The sequence below is a fragment of the Eleutherodactylus coqui genome, chromosome 9, assembly GCF_035609145.1.
Source record: "Eleutherodactylus coqui strain aEleCoq1 chromosome 9, aEleCoq1.hap1, whole genome shotgun sequence".
NCBI lineage: Eukaryota > Metazoa > Chordata > Amphibia > Anura > Eleutherodactylidae > Eleutherodactylus > Eleutherodactylus coqui.
The window spans coordinates 66,600,011-66,619,214 of NC_089845.1; the positions used below are offsets into that span (position 1 = coordinate 66,600,011).

Below are 19,204 nucleotides of genomic sequence, written 5' to 3' on the forward strand. Positions count from 1 at the left end.
CACCAAAATAAATAGCAAGTTATGCATCAATAAATCCCAGCCAGCAAGTTATCCATCAGCTCTTCATGAAGAGCAAAGAATGAGTACTTAGCTTCTCTTCTGCAGATAGTGAGGGACATAAAGAACAATCCTCACTTCACATCATTCCCCTCCCTCCTTCAATAATATGCTAAGCCCTGGCGTTGGCTCTCAGTCTGGTGCTGCTGAGAGGTGCATCGCTGGTGAGTCAGTTCCAGGGAGCAAAGAAAGGAAGCAGCAGCGCCCCCTGATGTCTGACCATGCAGCTAATGGAAAGTGATGCTGAACCCTGCAAAGAAGTAAGGGAATGTGCTGGATCCACAGTTTGCTGAAGTCATGGAGGGTGACATTGTATCCTGTGAGTATGCTGGCCGTCTCTGCCTGCACCTGCACTCAGGTGGCTATGGATTAACTGTTTGATGCTTGAGTGGATATTGGAGGAGTCTCGGTACACAGCACCTGCTGCAGAGGACTGTCATAGACATAGTGGCATTTGTGGATTGCTGTATAGGGCTCTGTGCTTGATACTATGCGACAAGCAGAGACTTTGGATTTGCTCCACAGTCAGGGATTTCGCTGTTTTAATGCGGATTTCATCGCAGAAATATTATTAAATCCCTATATTTGTAAAGCTTCCCCGCAGAAGATTGCAAAGGTGGAGCGAGCAGAGGGAGCAGATGACGGACCCATTAATCCCTTCAATGCATGGGAAGCCCCAGGAACCGCTGCTGTGTGAACCGTCCTGCATGTGAAACTCATGATGAGTGGTCTTATGACTCCAGCATTCATCATGATGAGGAGCAAGTGACCATGGCGATCTGTTGCAGCGATCTAGGGATCTGGCTGGGAGATGTGATCTAGCGTGTGGATGGATGCAGCGCTTACATACTCTTATCCCTATATGCGATCATGGTGATTACTTGAGAGGAAGTGGCAATTCTTGCTCACCCATCCTATTCCCCCGCACTGGAAGTCCTCCCGGATCTAAATGGAATTAGTGGAGATCGAAGCCCCTTGTGTAAGGAACAGACATGGTCCATGGGCGCAGCTTGTGTCACAGTGAGTATGTCTCCAGCTGCAGCTTGCTGCATATCACTTGCCTCTAGTATACACACACACATGTACAATCATAGTCATCCTGCTCCGTATGGATCATTCATAGCATCGAGGAGAAGCCAAGCTGCTCTTGTATATAGTGCACATACTATACATTGACATTCTGGAGATGTAGCATAACTCTTTCCATATACTGCTATGTGAGGAGGGGGTGATGCTGCTGTGGTGAATGGAGGTATAACAGTGTCCTTTCCCTTTCTGCAGTGATTAGTAAATGCTGTGCACAGCAAAGTGCTCTTTAATATGATATAAAGGTCTTTATGACACTGTGATGTGGGCATTTAGATACATGTGCTTCATAGAAAAACCTGGGACTGCTACATTTTATATGTTTGAACAGAAGTATACTAAACACCCCTACTGTTTATTACTACATGTAACTGTTTTTTTTGTATATTTGTTTTTTGTATCTGTTCTTCCCTGTTTTGTAAGCGCTGAGGAATATGTTGGTGCTATATAAATAAAGATTATTATTATTAATAAATACCTTCGACAGTCAATAGGACTACATTAAATATCCACAGGCCCTTTAACTATTAGGGGTTATTTCCATAACTCATTAAGAACCAAGGGCAGCTCCATCTGTGAGTCAATATATTGGGCTTCTGATTGCTGCTGTGTGCATATGGTTAGTGGTCAATGTTTATTCTATGTATTCTCTGTACATTGCCCTTTAAGTTTGTGCTGTAGGAATTGTAATGCCATCTAACCATACAGAGACCTGAGCTATAACCTTATTATAACGTAACGTTCTTATATCCTGAAATACTTTTTTTCTTAAAAAATAAAAAGCCATCCAAGTGTGAGCAGCATTGTATATTGTCCTATGTAATAGCCTTAGCCGTGATTATTTCTTCATTGATGTGGCTAGCTCAGTGTGCCAGGAGTTCAGCCAAGCACACATCACCTTATCTTATGGCTGAGTCAGTGAGACATAACGCATTGTCTGACATATCAGACACACTCTATATTCTCAGAGGTGGCGTGTGTACTATAGAGCAGTTCATGATATACTACTGTATATACATTCTGGCCGTAGAACCTCATGTCTAGGTAAATAACCTGCAATGCTGTACAATATAGAATGATGTCTTGAGAAATGCTTCTAAAGAATACGGTTTCTGCTTTTATTGCAGTTGTAACAAGTCTAATTATTCTGCATGTGTCTTGGGCAACAAAAAAAATTGGAGGTAAGTACGACACACAGATATACTGTATTTCGTATTGGAGCTGCAGCCTCTATTATAAAATATAACATGATCTATAGTTAGTGTAACATATCGAATGTGATTTTTTTGTTTCTTTCCAGACAAGCAAACTACTCCAGAAGGACAGAAATCATTGCAGTGTGGATCCTGGACAAAGTATTCAGATGGAGGAATTTTTACCTCTCCCAATTACCCCAACAAATACCCTCCTGACAGGGAGTGTATTTATATAATAGAAGGTAACTAGAGATAAATCTTGAAAATTGAACAAAACATTGCTTATACAATACACAGGGATTAGGATTTACTGAAATTCCTCTCTATGATTCAGATTGGGTTGCAGTTACTTCACCCCACACCTACTACTAAGACCAATGAGTCCAGGTTGAAAAGGTTAATTGTAGCCACGTAATCGAACTGTAAATATGACTTTTTACAATCTAATCTTAGCTAATTGAAATGTGAAATTATGTCAACATTCAAGTTAATTTTCCCCAGTGTTGTCAAGTCTTCTTGTGCTTCAGTGAGAGATTAATAGATTAGTAAAGGCAGGATTTAGGAAAGAGTGTGCTATAATTTATCAAATGCTTTCAGGCTCCAATCCCTAAGGAGCTATTCACCATTTTGCATTACAGTATGTCTCTTTGTTTATGAAAGTACTGAATATTATTCCTGTTGTTTACGATAGATTAGGGCTTTTAAAGGTTTTTATAAATTAAGATCAGTTAGGGTGTACAGGAATATTAAAACTGGAGGATAACTGATTCTTTCTATGTAGTTGGACTATTCTTCATACCACTGTAGATACATCTTTCAAAGACAATGTTACTAACGAGTTTGTTCCACCATATTTTATTAGGTCCAGAAACATGGAAAATGCAAACAAGTGTAGGTTCTTGCTGACTTTTGAATGTCTTCATCCACTTTTTCCTGAACACCTACTGCAGGCAGATAATGGTTCCATAAAAAACCATTGGTGCTATACGTAATCTCATTAAAATGTCATATATAAATAGCTATAGATCAGTATTAAAATAATATAGAAACCAAATGGAAGCATGAGATGTGTTAGAGATTTGACAAGCCTAGAAATGGTGAAGATCATGATGTGACAAGGTCATAAAGTGGGAAATCAGTGGAGACCAAGTCAGAACACAGATCAAAATCAAGCTGAAAGAGTTTAAGAAGACTATAAACTCTATTGGAACATTGTTAACCAGACACATACCTATGTCAGAGTGATAGCTAAATCGTAGGAGTGTATAGTACAAAATTCTCTATGGGAGCTTTCTTGCTGACCACTGTAAATGTAGACAGAACCTTAAGAGGATATTCGCACTTGTACTTGGGAAGATTGGATACGCTACCACTAAGTATTCTTAAAGGAAACTGGTGGGTACGTCTGGAGCTACTAAACCACCAGCATGTTGTTAGACAACTGAGGTTTAGCTTACTAAATATGCCCATGACATACAGCTGTTTTGGGATTATCTAGAAAAAGGAGTTGTAAATTACTGGAGATGAGTCTGGGACTCCTCTGCACTAGTATCAGGCATATTGCGCATGTGAAGCAGAGAACAGTACACCATACTTCACTGCACATGCAAATAAAATAAGTATTTAATGGAGACTACATTACAAATTCCCACTATAATCTAGCCCTGACCTTGATGGTCAAGCACCATTCTTGCACAATAAGGGCTTCTTCAGATGGGCGGGATTTAGTCCCATTATGCATCCGTGATAATCATGGCCATCTAATGGGACGAAACAAAACCATTGATTTTCAATAGTGGTATTCTTGCCCGTTAATAGTATGGGCAAGAAAAGATAGGGTAGGACCTATCTTCACACAGTTTTTTTCAAATTCATGCGATATGGCGTGGAGTTTGAATGGCCCAAAAAAAACCCCAAACCTCCGGTTCATGCGCAACTAGGCTCTGTAGCATTGTCGCGCATACACCCATGTGTTTTTGCCCTTAGGCTCCTTCACATGTGCATACTTGCAAAAGGTAGGCGCACAATACTCAGAGAGTAGAACCCATTGATTTCAATAGGTTTGTTCACATGCACATATTTTGGTCGTGCAAAAAAACCATCAGCATGCTGTATTTTCCAGTGCATTTGCCCAATAAAGGTGTGAATAAGCCCTAATTAGCCATTTCAATCGGTGTCTTTGCTTGCCACGCACAAATGAACTTGTCTCGCGGATGCAAAAAGTATTGTAAAATACAGCAATGTACGTGCAAAAAAGCATTGTTCCGCAAAAATGCTCCAGTCCAGTGCACACAAATATGCATACGCTCATGGCAAGGATCCCTAAACCTGAGGCACAGGTCTCTTGTAACTAATGGTTAGGCAACTACATAAAACAATCGAATTCAACTTATAGTATAGAATATGCAATTTTTTATCTTTAAGAGCGTCTTCAGATTGGCGTGATTTAGTCTTGTCATGCGGCCGTGATTCTCATAGCCGCATAATGGGACATGACAAAACCATTGATTTCAATTGTTTTGTTTTCATTAGTAGTACTTTCTCCCATTAGCAGTACAGATGGGAAGAGATAGGACTTGCCCTATCTTTCTCGCATGTAGTTAATACTAAATGCGGGAAAGATAGGGCAGGATCTATCTTCCCACAGTTTTTTTCAAACTTGGGAGCTATGGCACAGAGTTTGAATGGCCCGAAAAAACTCACTGGTTCATGTGCAGCTACCCTCTGTAGTAGCAAGCATAGTTGTGCATAAGCCCATGTGTTTTTGACTTAAAGTGGTTGTTTGGGTACAACAACTCTATTGGGGAATTGCATTTAATAGAAGAAAGGGCGGTTTTTTTCCCTTATGCAGCCTTGATAATCACCGCCGCATAACGGGACAAAACGAAACCACTGATTTCAATGGATTTCCCTGGTTTTGTTTTCATTAGCTCTTTCCTTGACTGAAAAAAGGTGGGACTTGCCCTATCTTTTCCGCATGTAGTGAATATTACATGTGGGGAAAAATAGGGCAGGACCTATCCTTCTGCAGTTTTTTTCAAACTCCTGCGCTATGACACAGAGTTTGAACAGCTGTCGATGAGGAAGAAATTTGCCTCGTTCAGGCACAACTATGCTCCGTACTGGCAAGCATAGTTGCGCCTACGGCTGTTTAAAGCCATCCAAGGACTTTGGCCTTATGTCCACTGGGTAAATGGAATTGCGGATTCCGCCGCGGATTTTGCCCATAGGGAATCATTGCCATCCGCGGGTCCATTAAATTGATTTTTGCATTTTTTAAAAGAATTGCGTTTTTCATGCGCAGGAGAAAAAACTCTGCATGCTCCATTTGCCGCGGAATCCGCGCGGATTGGCAACATTGCTATCACATTGATAGCAATGTGTGCGGATATCTGCATGCAAAAAAAATGCCATTTAAAGCAAATCCGCCGCAGAAATCCGCAGCAGATTGTGCGCGGATTGTATTTTTTGAGTGGACATGAGGCCTTTCAGTATTTGCGTTTCTTCCGTATTTTGGATCCGCTGCTGGTTTTGGCTCACAAAATACTGATGAAAAATACTGACGTGTGAATAGGCCCGTAGTCAGAGCAGAAACCAGCTACTAAAAGGAATTTCTTTCTCTGTACCACCCAACAATGCAGCACACAGGCACCAACTTGAATGGGGACAGTAATTCTTCTTTTCTCCTGCAGTAACACTGCTGCACTCACCTACAAACGTCATCTAAATGCAGGGGGCTCAGGTGATTTGATATTCTGTGATTACCTTATTGACGAAGGACCCTTGCAACAAAAACGGATTTTCCAAAGTGTATGACTCTATTAGATTATAGTGGAACCTTTTCCTCTGTGAGATAAGGTATGGTTAACTAGACCAGCCTTTTGGTAGTATAAGGCATATCAGCCATTCGTGTTGAAGCAGGCATCATAGAAGGCAACCTTTGCTTGTGACTGCTACGAATCCTAATATCAATTGTATAGTAGTTTTATGTATACATTGTACAGTAGTGTTAGCAGATGATTAACGAAGCTGTGATTTTATCATTGTATGGTAGTATTTATTTAGGGATTGTATGGTGCTATCAATCAGGGCTAGACAGTAAGTTATTGTTGCAATGTATGGTGTGGCAGCACTGTAAGATTGCCACTTATGCACTACACTATCCTACCAAAAGTAATTGGACACCTGAGCAAGAATACAAAGTAGTATTTATTTACATCTGTTAATACTTAGTAGGGCTCTTTTGGCCCTAATGACATCGGATGCTCTCCGTGGCATACTTTATACTAATGCTGGATAGACTTCAGCTGGTATTTCCCTCCATTCATCCTGTGAACGTCCGACGAGTTCTCTCAAGGAAGATACATCGGCCCGTTTACAGTGGCGCGAAGAGCGCCGTCGTTGGACAGTTGAGCATGTTCTATGTTCTATGGAGTGACAATTCACACTACTCCATCTCCAAATCAGATGTACGTACCTGGATGACGAGGATGCCTTTTGCTTGAATGTCTAGCACCAACAGTTAAAGAGACTCTATCATTTACTTTGAGCCTTATAAGCGAAGATTACGGGCTAAAAGTAGGTGACCTTCTGAGTCCAGGGATATACATGTTATACTTACCTCCAGCATTGGAACGTGTGACTCAGTCACTGGGCAGCCGATCTAATTTTATAATAGGTTGACTACTTAGCAGTGCCGCTCAATGCACTGAGTGGCGGCTTCCAGCACTGACTTTGAGGGAGTGGCACGGGATGTAGGTATAACACTTATATCCCTGGACTTAGCGGGTCACCTACTTTTAGCCATGAGCCTAGCTTATGACCTAAAAGTAGGTAACAGAGTCTCTTTAAGTACAGTGGAGGTTCCATGATGGTCTGCGGATGTTTTATGTGTCTTGGTGTTGGTCCTTTCGATGTAGCATGAGCATGGAGGTGCACCCTGACATTTTAGACAGTAATGTGCTGCTGAGAATGTTACAATACTCTGGGAATGGTCGGCCACAATACACCTGGACAGAAATCCAACGCTGTTTTTCGTTGTTCAAAGAATATGGTTGTCCTACGATTGGCCTGGCTGCACAGAGTCCCGAACTGAACCCTACTGAACATCTTTGGGACAAACTGGAACCCTGAGTCAGGAAATATGAACAGTGTCTATCATCTTTGAGGAAACTTGACAGACGTTTGCAGGATGAGGGCTTAAACACACTGGCACATATGCAAATACACTTGTCGCAACGGAGTGTATTTGCCAATGAACCAGTGAAAAGTTTTTTTTCTATAGTTTAAGTTTGATGCTACTGCGCACAGTTAAAAAAAAGGAGGAAAATAGGTCTTACTCTATCTTTTCTAGTTTGTATAAAAACTATGTGCGAGAAAGATAGGGCAAGGCCTATATTTTCTTGTGCATAGTAATATCAATTGAGAATCATGCTAGTCAAAACAAAACCATTGAAATCAATGGCTTCGTTGTGTCACATTTTTCGGGCGTGATTTTCACGACTGCAAAACCTGGCGAAATCACGGCCATATGTTTAAGACCTCAATGCAGAAAAATACCGGCTGAAGTGTATCAGATGTAATTAAAAAGTATGCCACTGAGAGGATCCGATGTCATTAGGGCCAAGGGAGCCCCACTAAGTAATAACATATGGAAATAAATGACACTTTTGGTTTTTGCTCAGGTGTCCAATGACTTTTGGTAAGATACTGCATGCTAAATTTGGCCAATGTATGGCACCATATTATAATGGGGTTTGCAGTAAAGTAAGAACTGCATAAAGAATCTTCCAAAGTAAGATCAGCCTTCCTAATCGCCTATGAAAATAAAATAACATACGTAGCAGCCGCCCGTATGGACAGCAGAAAATACGCGGCTAAAGATCGGGACTTGATCGCGGCTATTCTTCATTTATGGGCAACCGTAAAAACGCGTATGTTCATGTGAAAGAGCCCTTAGGCTGGCTGAGCATAGTTGTAAGCATATTTACTTGTGCATTCGCACTGTCAATTTGTGCGATGGGCGTTATGTTTTTGCGTGCGCCAGTCCATATTTTACTGTATCTTTTGCACACACAAGCTCAAAAAAATATACAAGCATGCTCCCTTTGATTTTAATAGCCAATTGAGTTTAATATGGGTTAACTAGTACGTAATATGCGCCAAAATAGGGCATGCTGCGTTTTTTTTCCCTGTGCGACTGAAATGGACATGCAAAAAATGCACATTTGACCGAACCCATTGAAATCAATGGGTAATATTTACTCCATGTGGGCTCTTTCCCACCAGCGTAGGCATTTTTACATGCGCCCGCCATCGCCGTTAAAACGCGTGAACGGTACGGGCCTGGCGCATATGCGCCGAGGCCGCCATACCGTTGCTTCGCCTTCCCTCCCCTTTGTCGGCTCACCTCCTCTCTCCTTCCCTCTGGCTTTTTGCAATGGGAGTGGGCAGGGCGAGGGCGGAACTAAGCTTCCATCACTGGCCGCCCCTTGTCTGCAGCCAGATCGTAGCGTATATCGGCTGACCATGAAAACAGCAGCCGATATACGCTCATGGGAATAAGCCCTATAGCATGCAAATTTTGCACGCGCAACACACAGTGCAAATGCATTCATGTGAATAAGCCCTAAGAACTTGGTATAAGAGCATGATGAAGCAGAAGAAACATATGGAAGGCTTTATTAGCTCAGAACAAGTGTATTTATGATGCTGAGTGGATTCAGATTCAATATGGTTGCAATTACTAATGAATATGGGCAATAAGCATCAGGATATGCTCTCACATTCATTGTTCATGGCTTTGTAGTTTTAGGCAAACCACCTGGAAATTAACAACCTACAGCTAGTGAACACTTAATTAATTAAATAGCAAACCACATGGACATGTATTACCGGTGAGGTCCTCAGCCGCATTTGTACACAAAAGGCCCCATATAAGTTTATGGGGGTGCACGCAATACACAAGAGGATGAGCAAAGTACAGCACAAAACGGCGGGGGAGAAAAAGAACACACCTGGACCTCAATAGACTAAATAGCCTTTTAAAGCGGGGTATGGTAGTGTCCCATGCGCAAAAACTCTGCTGTGCATGTACAAAAAGTATATTAAAATGCCCCAATACGCCGGCAAATTTACCTCATTCATAACGCAAATATATTACACTAATTGCACATACGCTCATCAGAAGGAGCCCTTAATTTGCCCAGTACCTCAATTTGTCAAAACTCGCCCCTGCTTGGCTGCTCACATACTACATACTCAGCAGGGAGCGACGACCAAGGGCTTTATATTAACTAATTGAGCCGAGTCTGCAACCGTTTTTCAACTAAGACTGAAACCTAGGCTTTGTAAATATTCCATGTCTGAAAATATATGCTGGCTGAGATTTTAATAATCGTTGAGTCTGTTTCACCGAGAAAATAAGGAGTGAAACAGTTGGGTGGGAGTGTGTAATGGAGGTTGTAATAAAGGTTAAGCAAGTGTATTTAATGGTTGGATGTAGAATGTTAGCTGGATTACAGGAGGACCTCATGCTGATTCAGTAGCTCTTATAGAATTGTAGAGAGATCCTTTATAGTAAATGAGGTATACGGTGCTGAGGTCGTAGACTGGAGCTCCTTCTGCTGCTGTTGGACAGGAAAATTAGGCTCAACTCTCTTATGTAGTAGTTTTACCTGGTTCTTTATTAAGGCCTCATGTCCACGGGCGGATCGGATGCCGCATGAGGGAGGCCGCAGCGGAATCCGACCCTGTCCACGGTCAAGGACACTGCGGGACTTCTACTTACCTGTCCAGGTCTTCATTTTCTTCACTGCGGATTGTGGACGGAAGCGCCGTCCGACGCATTCGCCACACCTGCTCTGTTTTTTTTGTTTGTTTTTTTTTTAAACCCCTACTTTTCTGCAGAATTGAATTGCGGATAGGCCACAGATCGGACAGCTTTAATTAAAGTCAATGCAAGCCGTCCATTTCAGTACAGGATATTTTTTTCATTAGCAGACACTGGTGTTTCCCTATCAGTGGCTTGATTTGCGAATTTTCTGCAAAGGTGCCCAGCACGGATTCCGCAAATCAGACCCGCCCATGGACATTGAGCCTAAAGGTTATAAAACAGCCAATATTTAACGCATTTCGGGGATGCAGCCCCTTCCTCAGAAGTGACTGTAATAGTTGCAGAATATAGCGGAGGTTTCTCCTATCCTCGCTACCATTTTGAGAAACACGCCCCTGAAACATGTTAAATATTGGCTGTTTTTTAACCTTCTATAAAGAAGAATCTGGTAAAATTACCTATTTGAATATCATTTTATGAGCGTTGTGCCTTCATGTCCATATCTTAAAAGAGATGCCCAGGATTATACATGTAAACTCCGACATGGATAACATGGTGGCTCAGTGGTTACTCCTAACTTGAAACCCTGGAGCATTCGGTTTGAAACTGACAAAGAGCAATGTCTGAATGGAGTTTGCATGGATAGCCTTCTACACTATCCACTCTAGCCAGGATTTATCAAAATAGATACAAAGTAGAGTACGGTAGTACATGCATGAATATATGAGAATTACATTGTGAAGCCCTTTGGCACAGGAGCTGATATGAGTTGAAACTATTTCTATACAATTTACTAATTGAACAAGAGGAGAACTCATCATTGTTGACCTGCAACTACTATGGGATGGTAGTGCAGCATAGAACAACTCCATCCAAGATTCGTGGTCTCTTCACCAGCAAAGTTTGCTTTGTAGTCAACTCTACAGGCAGACATGGCAGACAATTAATGAACAACCTTCACAGCCTCTTCACCAGTAATACCTGTTTTTTATCCCACGACAGGTAAACATAGCAAACAATTATGGGCAGCGTTTATGGCTGCCTGACCCATAATGTCTGTGGTGTTGTCTTACAGCAATGTTTCTCAACTCCAATCCTCAGGGACCCCCAACAGGTCATGTTTTCAGAACTTCCTAAGTATTGCACAGGTAATGTAATTATTATTGGTGCCTCAGACATTGCCACAGGTGTTCTTACTACAGGATATCCTGAAAACATGACCTGTTGGGGTGCCTTGAGGACTGGAGTTGAGAGACACTGGCCTACATGACAGTGAAAAGTCCTATACTAAATGGAGACAGATACGGCAAGTAAGATTAAAATATGGTGTTCTGGTTGCAGATAGCTGCTGTATAAATCTTCATGGCGAGCATTAGAAGTTAGTAAACCCCTCTGTGCCCTATTAGCTGCTTACTTTTAAATAAGTATGTGTTAATTAGGATTTTCTGTGATCTAACAAATCCTTGACATAAAAACCTCAGATGTGACAATAAAATGTTTTACTTGGCTAATTGCATAAGGATTGATAGTACTTGATGATGACACTACCACACTACAGATGCTAAATGGCTGTGCACTATATATGTAGTATAATGTCCAATGATCTTGTTTTAAATTGTGTGCTATGATAAAAAGCGTATTTGTGGATGTGAATAATTCATAACGTAGCATGTAGTTAACAGTATGGAGATGTATGGCAGTAATAGCAAAAAAGGACAGTATTCAATATTTTACTGCACAAATTAACTGTGGTTATGAACTAAAAAGGTTGCATTTATATCTGTCCCTGTTCTATGGGACTAATTGTCAGATAAAGGGAAACAGAATTTGTACGGGTGCAATAACATCTCATGCTTAATGTACATATTTAACAGTAAAGATAAAAAGGTTGGTAGAGCAAGACCCAGTGAAATGGGTAAAATGATTCTGGAGTGAAAAGTGTTTTAGCTGATGGAGGTGCTGCCAAACAGATAACGCTCCACCAAGGTGGGCATGAGTAAAGCGAATGAGCATGTGATAAAATACTGGTGGTGAAGGTGCAACACTCTAAGCTAGTTGAAAGCTAAAGTGTTACCATACAGTGCGGCATGGGGTCCCGCGGTCGGCGCGCGTCGCTCCGGCGTCGGCTCCAGCAGCCTGGAGCCCTGTGTCGAGGTCATCCCAGCAGCTTGGGTTGGCCAGTGGGCGGCGGCGTGGGCGTGCCCGCCCGTAGGGTGCCGCCCGCACTCCTCTGTGCTTCTTATACAGCAGTGGGTGGAGTTGCCTCCTCCCACTCTCCGCCCCTGGGCGGAACCTTGTGGTTAAAAGACTGGCAGTGAACTGAGCTCATGGCCAGTTATTGGTTCTGCATGCACCTAGCCAGTCTGTCTGCGGTTCTCCTCAGTCAGTCCCTAGTTGTCGGTCAGCTCCCTCTGGTCCCCTGTTACTCAGTCTGTTTTTGTTGGTTCTGTTTGCCTCTAATCTAGTCTGGCCCAGTCAGCACTAGTTGCTAGCCAGCACCCTGCCAGTTGGCCTGCGAGTTCCATCTCCAGCCTTGTCAGTTTTGTTGGTCTGATTCATCTGCCTCCTCTGTCGGCACTCTGTTCCCCCCATTAGGTAGGTTCCTGCTTGTCAGTCGCCAGGTCCCTAGCCAGGGCAGGGACCGCCGTCCAGTTGTCCGCCTGGGGTTAGCCAGGGCCGAGGCAAGTAGGCAGGGACAGCGGGGGCGCGGGAGAGCAGGGCACCCCAACTGGCGCTCGGGGGGCAGAGTGCCGTAACATAATAACTGGCCCTTAAAATACTGTTTTTCTTTTCATGGCGGCGATCAGCGCCCTCGCAAACCAGCTGCAAGACCTGGTGCCGGTGATCCGGGATTTGTCAGCTCGCATGGTGGCCCAGGAGCAGTGGGCATTGTCGCAGGAGCAGAATGCCGTTACCAGTCCCGAACCCAAGTGCCCTCTTCCCGAGGTGTTCTCTGGGGAGAGGAACAAGTTTTTTGTTTTTCAACAGGCGTGTCGCCTGTTTTTTCGGATGCGTCCCCGCTCTTCCGGCTCGGAGGTCCAGAGGGTCGGGCTCATAATGTCCCTGCTGCGGGGCTCTGCCCAGACTTGGGCCTTTTCCATTCCCGAGGGTTCCCCCTCCCTGCATTCGGTGGACTCCTTTTTTCAGGAACTTGGGGGCATCTTCGATGAACCGGACAGAGTGGGGTTGGCGGTTTCTCGGTTGCTGGCGCTGCATCAGGGGTCGCTTTGTGTGGAGGATTATTGCTCCAATTTCAGACGCTATGCGGGTGATACTGCATGGAACGATAGTGCCCTGAAAGACGTTTTTATGAAAGGTCTCTCAGACGTGGTCAAAGAACTGTTGATCTCCCATCCCGTTCCCGGGTCCTTAAAGGAGGCTATGGAGTTAGCAGTGAAGGCAGATAGGAGGCTCAGGGCTGGGAAGCAAGATAGACCGACCCATAGAGTCAGGGAGGTCATTTGTCCTGTTCCCTCTCCGTCCGTACCAGTCTCTGTTCCCGAACCTATGGAACTGGACCCGCTGGACCCCAAGGAGCGACGCCGGATTCGGTTATTACATAATCTCTGTCTCTACTGCGGGAAAGCTGGACATCGGGTGATAACTTGCCCCTGGAGGCCTCAGCGTCCACAGTCTGAATCGGCAGAAAGACTTCCAGTCCTAGGCGACTGCAGGGAGGGTCGCCTAGGACCTCAGGTACGTCCTAGACTTCTGATACCCTGCCAGGTTAGATTCCGGAACTTCTCCCGCCTAGGGCAGGCGTTTATTGATTCCGGAGCAGCTGCTAACCTGATAAGCATGCGTCTCGTTGAGCCCCTGAGGGCTGAATTTGTGGCGCTGAAGACGCCAATTCGTTTTGCTACCATTGATGCTACTCCTCTTGCTTCGGGCTTGGTTCGATGGAGGACCCCAGTGTTACAACTCATGGTGGGGGGTCGCCATTCGGAAGGTCTATCATTCCTGGTGATGGAGAGAATGTCAGTAGACATGGTACTAGGGATGCCGTGGCTGGCGTTGCACAACCCCCAATTCGATTGGGCCACTGGGGAGCTAACCCAGTGGGGGCCGTCCTGCCATAGCCATCGTGCTCCCCCTCCCCCCTGCTCAGTCGAACAGAAGGGGTACCGGTCCTCTGGAAATCGCAAAAGGAGGGGTCGCACGGGGTGCCATAAGTCTTTGTCGAAACCTGTTGTCTCTTCGGTGATGCCCACCTCCGGTCCCCCGCCGCCCACCCTGGTCTGTGATGAAGTTGAACACAAGGCCCAGGAGGTCCTGGATTCTTGCCGGGGTCCAGGAACCGTACAATTTTTGGGGGCCCGGAAGAGTTTTTTGGAGTATGATAGCTCAGATGACAGTGATTTTAAAGTTAGAGATGCCTCAGATTTTGAAGGCAGCGTCATTGGTAGCGAGGATGGGTCAAAAGACAGTGGCGAATGGTTGGACATTGACTCGGAAGACGACCTGAAACATGACGATATGTCAACGGTTGGCCCTGAAGGAAATGGGGCAGCCACAGACTACCGAAGTCATGGACCTGAGGATCAGTCCATGGTGTCCGCTCAGGAGGGTCACATTCTCGGGTTGGTACAGCGTTTTCACAGCCTTTGCCTGGATAAGCCTGGTCGAGTTTCCGGGGGCCCGGAGGTCCCCCGTCAGAGGGGGGGTAATGTTACCATACAGTGCGGCATGGGGTCCCGCGGTCGGCGCGCGTCGCTCCGGCGTCGGCTCCAGCAGCCTGGAGCCCTGTGTCGAGGTCATCCCAGCAGCTTGGGTTGGCCAGTGGGCGGCGGCGTGGGCGTGCCCGCCCGTAGGGTGCCGCCCGCACTCCTCTGTGCTTCTTATACAGCAGTGGGTGGAGTTGCCTCCTCCCACTCTCCGCCCCTGGGCGGAACCTTGTGGTTAAAAGACTGGCAGTGAACTGAGCTCATGGCCAGTTATTGGTTCTGCATGCACCTAGCCAGTCTGTCTGCGGTTCTCCTCAGTCAGTCCCTAGTTGTCGGTCAGCTCCCTCTGGTCCCCTGTTACTCAGTCTGTTTTTGTTGGTTCTGTTTGCCTCTAATCTAGTCTGGCCCAGTCAGCACTAGTTGCTAGCCAGCACCCTGCCAGTTGGCCTGCGAGTTCCATCTCCAGCCTTGTCAGTTTTGTTGGTCTGATTCATCTGCCTCCTCTGTCGGCACTCTGTTCCCCCCATTAGGTAGGTTCCTGCTTGTCAGTCGCCAGGTCCCTAGCCAGGGCAGGGACCGCCGTCCAGTTGTCCGCCTGGGGTTAGCCAGGGCCGAGGCAAGTAGGCAGGGACAGCGGGGGTGCGGGAGAGCAGGGCACCCCAACTGGCGCTCGGGGGGCAGAGTGCCGTAACATAAAGGTCCAAGATGCAATAGTGAAAGCATTTCTTTTTATTTAACGACATAGAGAACCAGCAAGTGAATAAGCATTTTTTGGGTCGAGCCCCCTTCGGCAGTCCAGCTGGATTAAACATGACAGGATGCCCGGGGGTGACACAGTTCCAAAGGTTTTTGGATGTGCCAGAAGTCCTGTATGTGACAGGGAGACAGGGAGGAAAGAGCAGGACTTCTGGCACAGCCAAAAACCTTTGGAATTGTGTCACCCCCAGGCATCCTGTCGTGTTTAATTCAGCCGAACAGACGAAGTGGCTCGACCCTGAAACGCGTATTCACTTGCTGGTTCTCAATGTTGTTTTTTAAAAAAAAGAAATGCTTTCACTATCTCATCTTGTACCTTTAGCTTTCAACTAGCTTAGAGTGTTGCACCTTCACCACCAGTATTTTATTACAAACTCTTTCATTACAATTTAAGGGGTTTGTCCCAACTTGACAAGCCTTGTCCATCTGCCCTATTAAAGCAAATGTATCACTTATATTGTTTACTAATTAAAACCAGATTCCAATGTTCTATTCTGTTTTTATTGTTTGATTGTAGATTTTCTTTATTCCGTTTTTTCTGTACATGATTATAGGGGCAGGCTATCTTGCCTGAGGTGCTTTTAACAGCATTAAGAGATGCTTTATAGCAGAAATCAAGGGCCAGCCATTAACACAATGGACAGGAGAGGACCCATTGACTTTTTTGGTAGACTGTTATAGGCATGCTCTGTGACCTGTGCATAGTTATTATGCAGGAAGAGGGAAGTAGATAAGCTATGGAGTTGTTATTACCTTTCATTGTAATCCTGCCTGTGATGATAATGAGATGACTGCTGAAAAGTTTTCCCCACAGAACAGAAAGTGGCAGACTATTATTAGGCTTCGTGGTCAGTCTGAATAGAATCATAGAATGATAGAATTGGAAGGGACCTCCAGGGTCATCGGGTCTAACCCCCTGCTCAGTGCAGGATTCACTAAATCATCTGAGACCGATATTTGTCCAGCCTTTGTTTGAACACTTCTATTGAAGGAGAACTCACCACCTACCATGGTAACCAGTTCCACTCATTGATCACCCTCACTGTCAGAAAGTTTTCTCTAATATCTAATTTGTGTCTCCTCCGTTTCAGTTTCATCCCATTGCTTCTAGTCTTTTTTTGTGCAAATGAGAATAGGGCTGATCCCTCTGCACTGTGATAGCCCTTCAGATATTTGTAGACAGCTATTAAATCTCCTCTCAACCTTCTATTTTGCAAGCTAAACCTTCCCAGATCCTTAAACTGTTCTTCATTGGACAGGATTTGCAGACCGCTCACCATCTTGGTAACTCTTCTTTGAACTTGCTCCAGTTTGTCTATAACATTTTTGAAGTGGGATGCCCAGAACTGGACACAGTATTCCACATGAGGTTTGACTAAGGAAGAGTAGAGGGGGATTATTACCTCATGTGAGCTAGACTCTATGCTTCTCTTAACACATCCCAGAATTGTGTTTGCCTTTTTGGCTGCTGCATCACATTGTTGACTCATGTTCAGTCTATGATCTATTAGTATACCCAAGTCTTTTTCATATGTGCTTCTGTATAGCCCGATTCCTCCCATTCTGTATGTGCTTTCTTCATTTTTCTTGCCCAGATGTAGGACCTTGCATTTCTCCTTGTTAAATACCATTCTGTTAGTTGCCACCCACTGTTTAAGCTTTTCTAGATCTTTTTGAACATTCTCTCTCTCTTCCCTAGTGTTAGCTATCCCTCCTAGCTTTGTGTCATCGGCAAATTTGATCAGTTTCCCATCAATTCCCTCCTCCAATTCATTTATAAAAATGTTGAACAACACTGAGCCTAGGACAGAGCCTTGTAGTACCCCACTTGATACATTCTTCCACATGGATATGCAGGCATTTATGACCACTTTTTGAGTACGATCACTCAGCCACTTGTGAATCCGCTTAGCAGTTGCCTTGTCAATCCCATATTTGCTCATTTTTTTAATAAGTATGGTATGAGACACTTTGTCAAATGCTATACCAAAGTCAAGATATACTGTACTTACCGCATTTCCCTGATCAACCTAGTCGATGATTCGGTCATAGAAAGAAATTAGATTCATCTGGCTTGACTTGTTTGTTAAAAACCTATGCTGGTTCTGGTTAATTACTCCATTTTAATCCAAGCACTTGCATACATGCTGTTTAATAATTTGTTCAAAGATCTTTTCCGGTATAGAAGTCAGGCTCACAGGCCTGTAGTTTCCTGGGTCCACCTTCTTCCCTTTTTGAAGATAGGGAGAACATTTGCCCTTTTCCAATCTTCTGGGACCTCTTCTGTTCTCAAATTTTCAAAGATTATGGCAAGTGGTGCAGCAATTACCTCTGCTGCTTCCTTTAGCATCCTAGGATGTAATTCATCTGGACCTTGAGACTTGAATTAATTTAAGTTAACTATGTGTTCCCTCACCATCTCTCTGCTCATAGATAGCATGCATTCTTTTTTCCACCCAATAGCACAGGGAAGATCAGTTGATGTTCCATCTACTTTCTGAGAGAAAACAGATACAAAGTAGGAATTTAAAAGTTCAGCCTTCTCAACATCATTCTTAACCAATTTACCATTTTCACCTTGTAAGCATCCAGTAGCATCTTTGACTTTTCTTTTGCTTTTGACATACCCCCCAAATCCTTTTTTATTGCTATTGGCCTCTGCTGCAAGCCTCAACTCATTATTAGCTTTACCTTATCTGACACTTGCCCTACAGTTTCTGCAGACTGCATTATATTCTTCTTTAGATATTCCCCCCCTCTTTCCATTTGATAAACAGATTTTTCTTGCTTTTCAATACTGCAAGATTTTATGATTTCTTTTATGCAGAACCTGATATCAAAAATATATTTAAAAATTCTTAATAATATTATGTTTAACATAGCAAAGTGATTTTTACAAGAGATCATTTTCACATGACACTTTCTCTTTAAGGCATATGTATGTATTGAGGGTTACCCCACCCTGTTCATTAGCCTAAGCAGAAAGCCACTATATTTAGAGACTCTTGATCTGCTGGACTATGTATATTGAGAAAAATATGAAGTATATATAAAAGGATCAATGAAAATTGCAGATTAACAGCAAATATGATATACCAGGATTATAAAGCAATGAAGATATTTCTGAGCAGTATCTTATTGGGTGTGGGGCTCTGATGTGTACGTTGCTGCATTATTGAATTGTGTAAAGAACCCAACTTGAAGGGTTCACTTTCAGAGATGCTGAACTTTTATAAATCCGATATCAAATTGATATGCATAATGTTTTTATTACCTAGTGTTAGAATTTTGAATGTACCACTGTGGTTAGACTATAGATTTATCCACACCTACATTTTCCTATTTTCATTCCTGTACACTGAATAAATATGTGTGTGAGATTGTGAAAATGAATTATCTGGCATGTTAATAAAACAAATCCCTTTGAGGAGATGCAATCTCACTAGGAAGCTAATACTACATGTGTATGAAAGATGTCTTTACAGTGCTCATAATGTTTTACTGGACAGTGAACAGGTTTGTGCAATATATCTTTATGAAAGATATTGATGAAATAAGACTTGTCCAAAAACTACAATAGTGAAAGCACAAAACTGACTATAACAGGGAAG

At 43.7% G+C, this 19,204-nt stretch overlaps 1 protein-coding gene across 1 annotated transcript in view; it reads left to right on the plus strand.

The window, feature by feature from the left end:
- The first annotated feature begins 295 nt into the window (after nucleotides 1-295).
- NETO1 (neuropilin and tolloid like 1) overlaps nucleotides 296-19,204 on the plus strand; it is a 168,929-nt gene continuing 150,020 nt past the window's right edge. Inside the window, exons 1-3 of the mRNA XM_066579496.1 lie at nucleotides 296-1,077; nucleotides 2,271-2,324; nucleotides 2,444-2,581. Of these exons, the coding sequence (XP_066435593.1) occupies nucleotides 1,050-1,077; nucleotides 2,271-2,324; nucleotides 2,444-2,581 (220 nt within the window). The 5' untranslated portion in view covers nucleotides 296-1,049. The remainder of the gene's footprint in view (nucleotides 1,078-2,270; nucleotides 2,325-2,443; nucleotides 2,582-19,204) is intronic.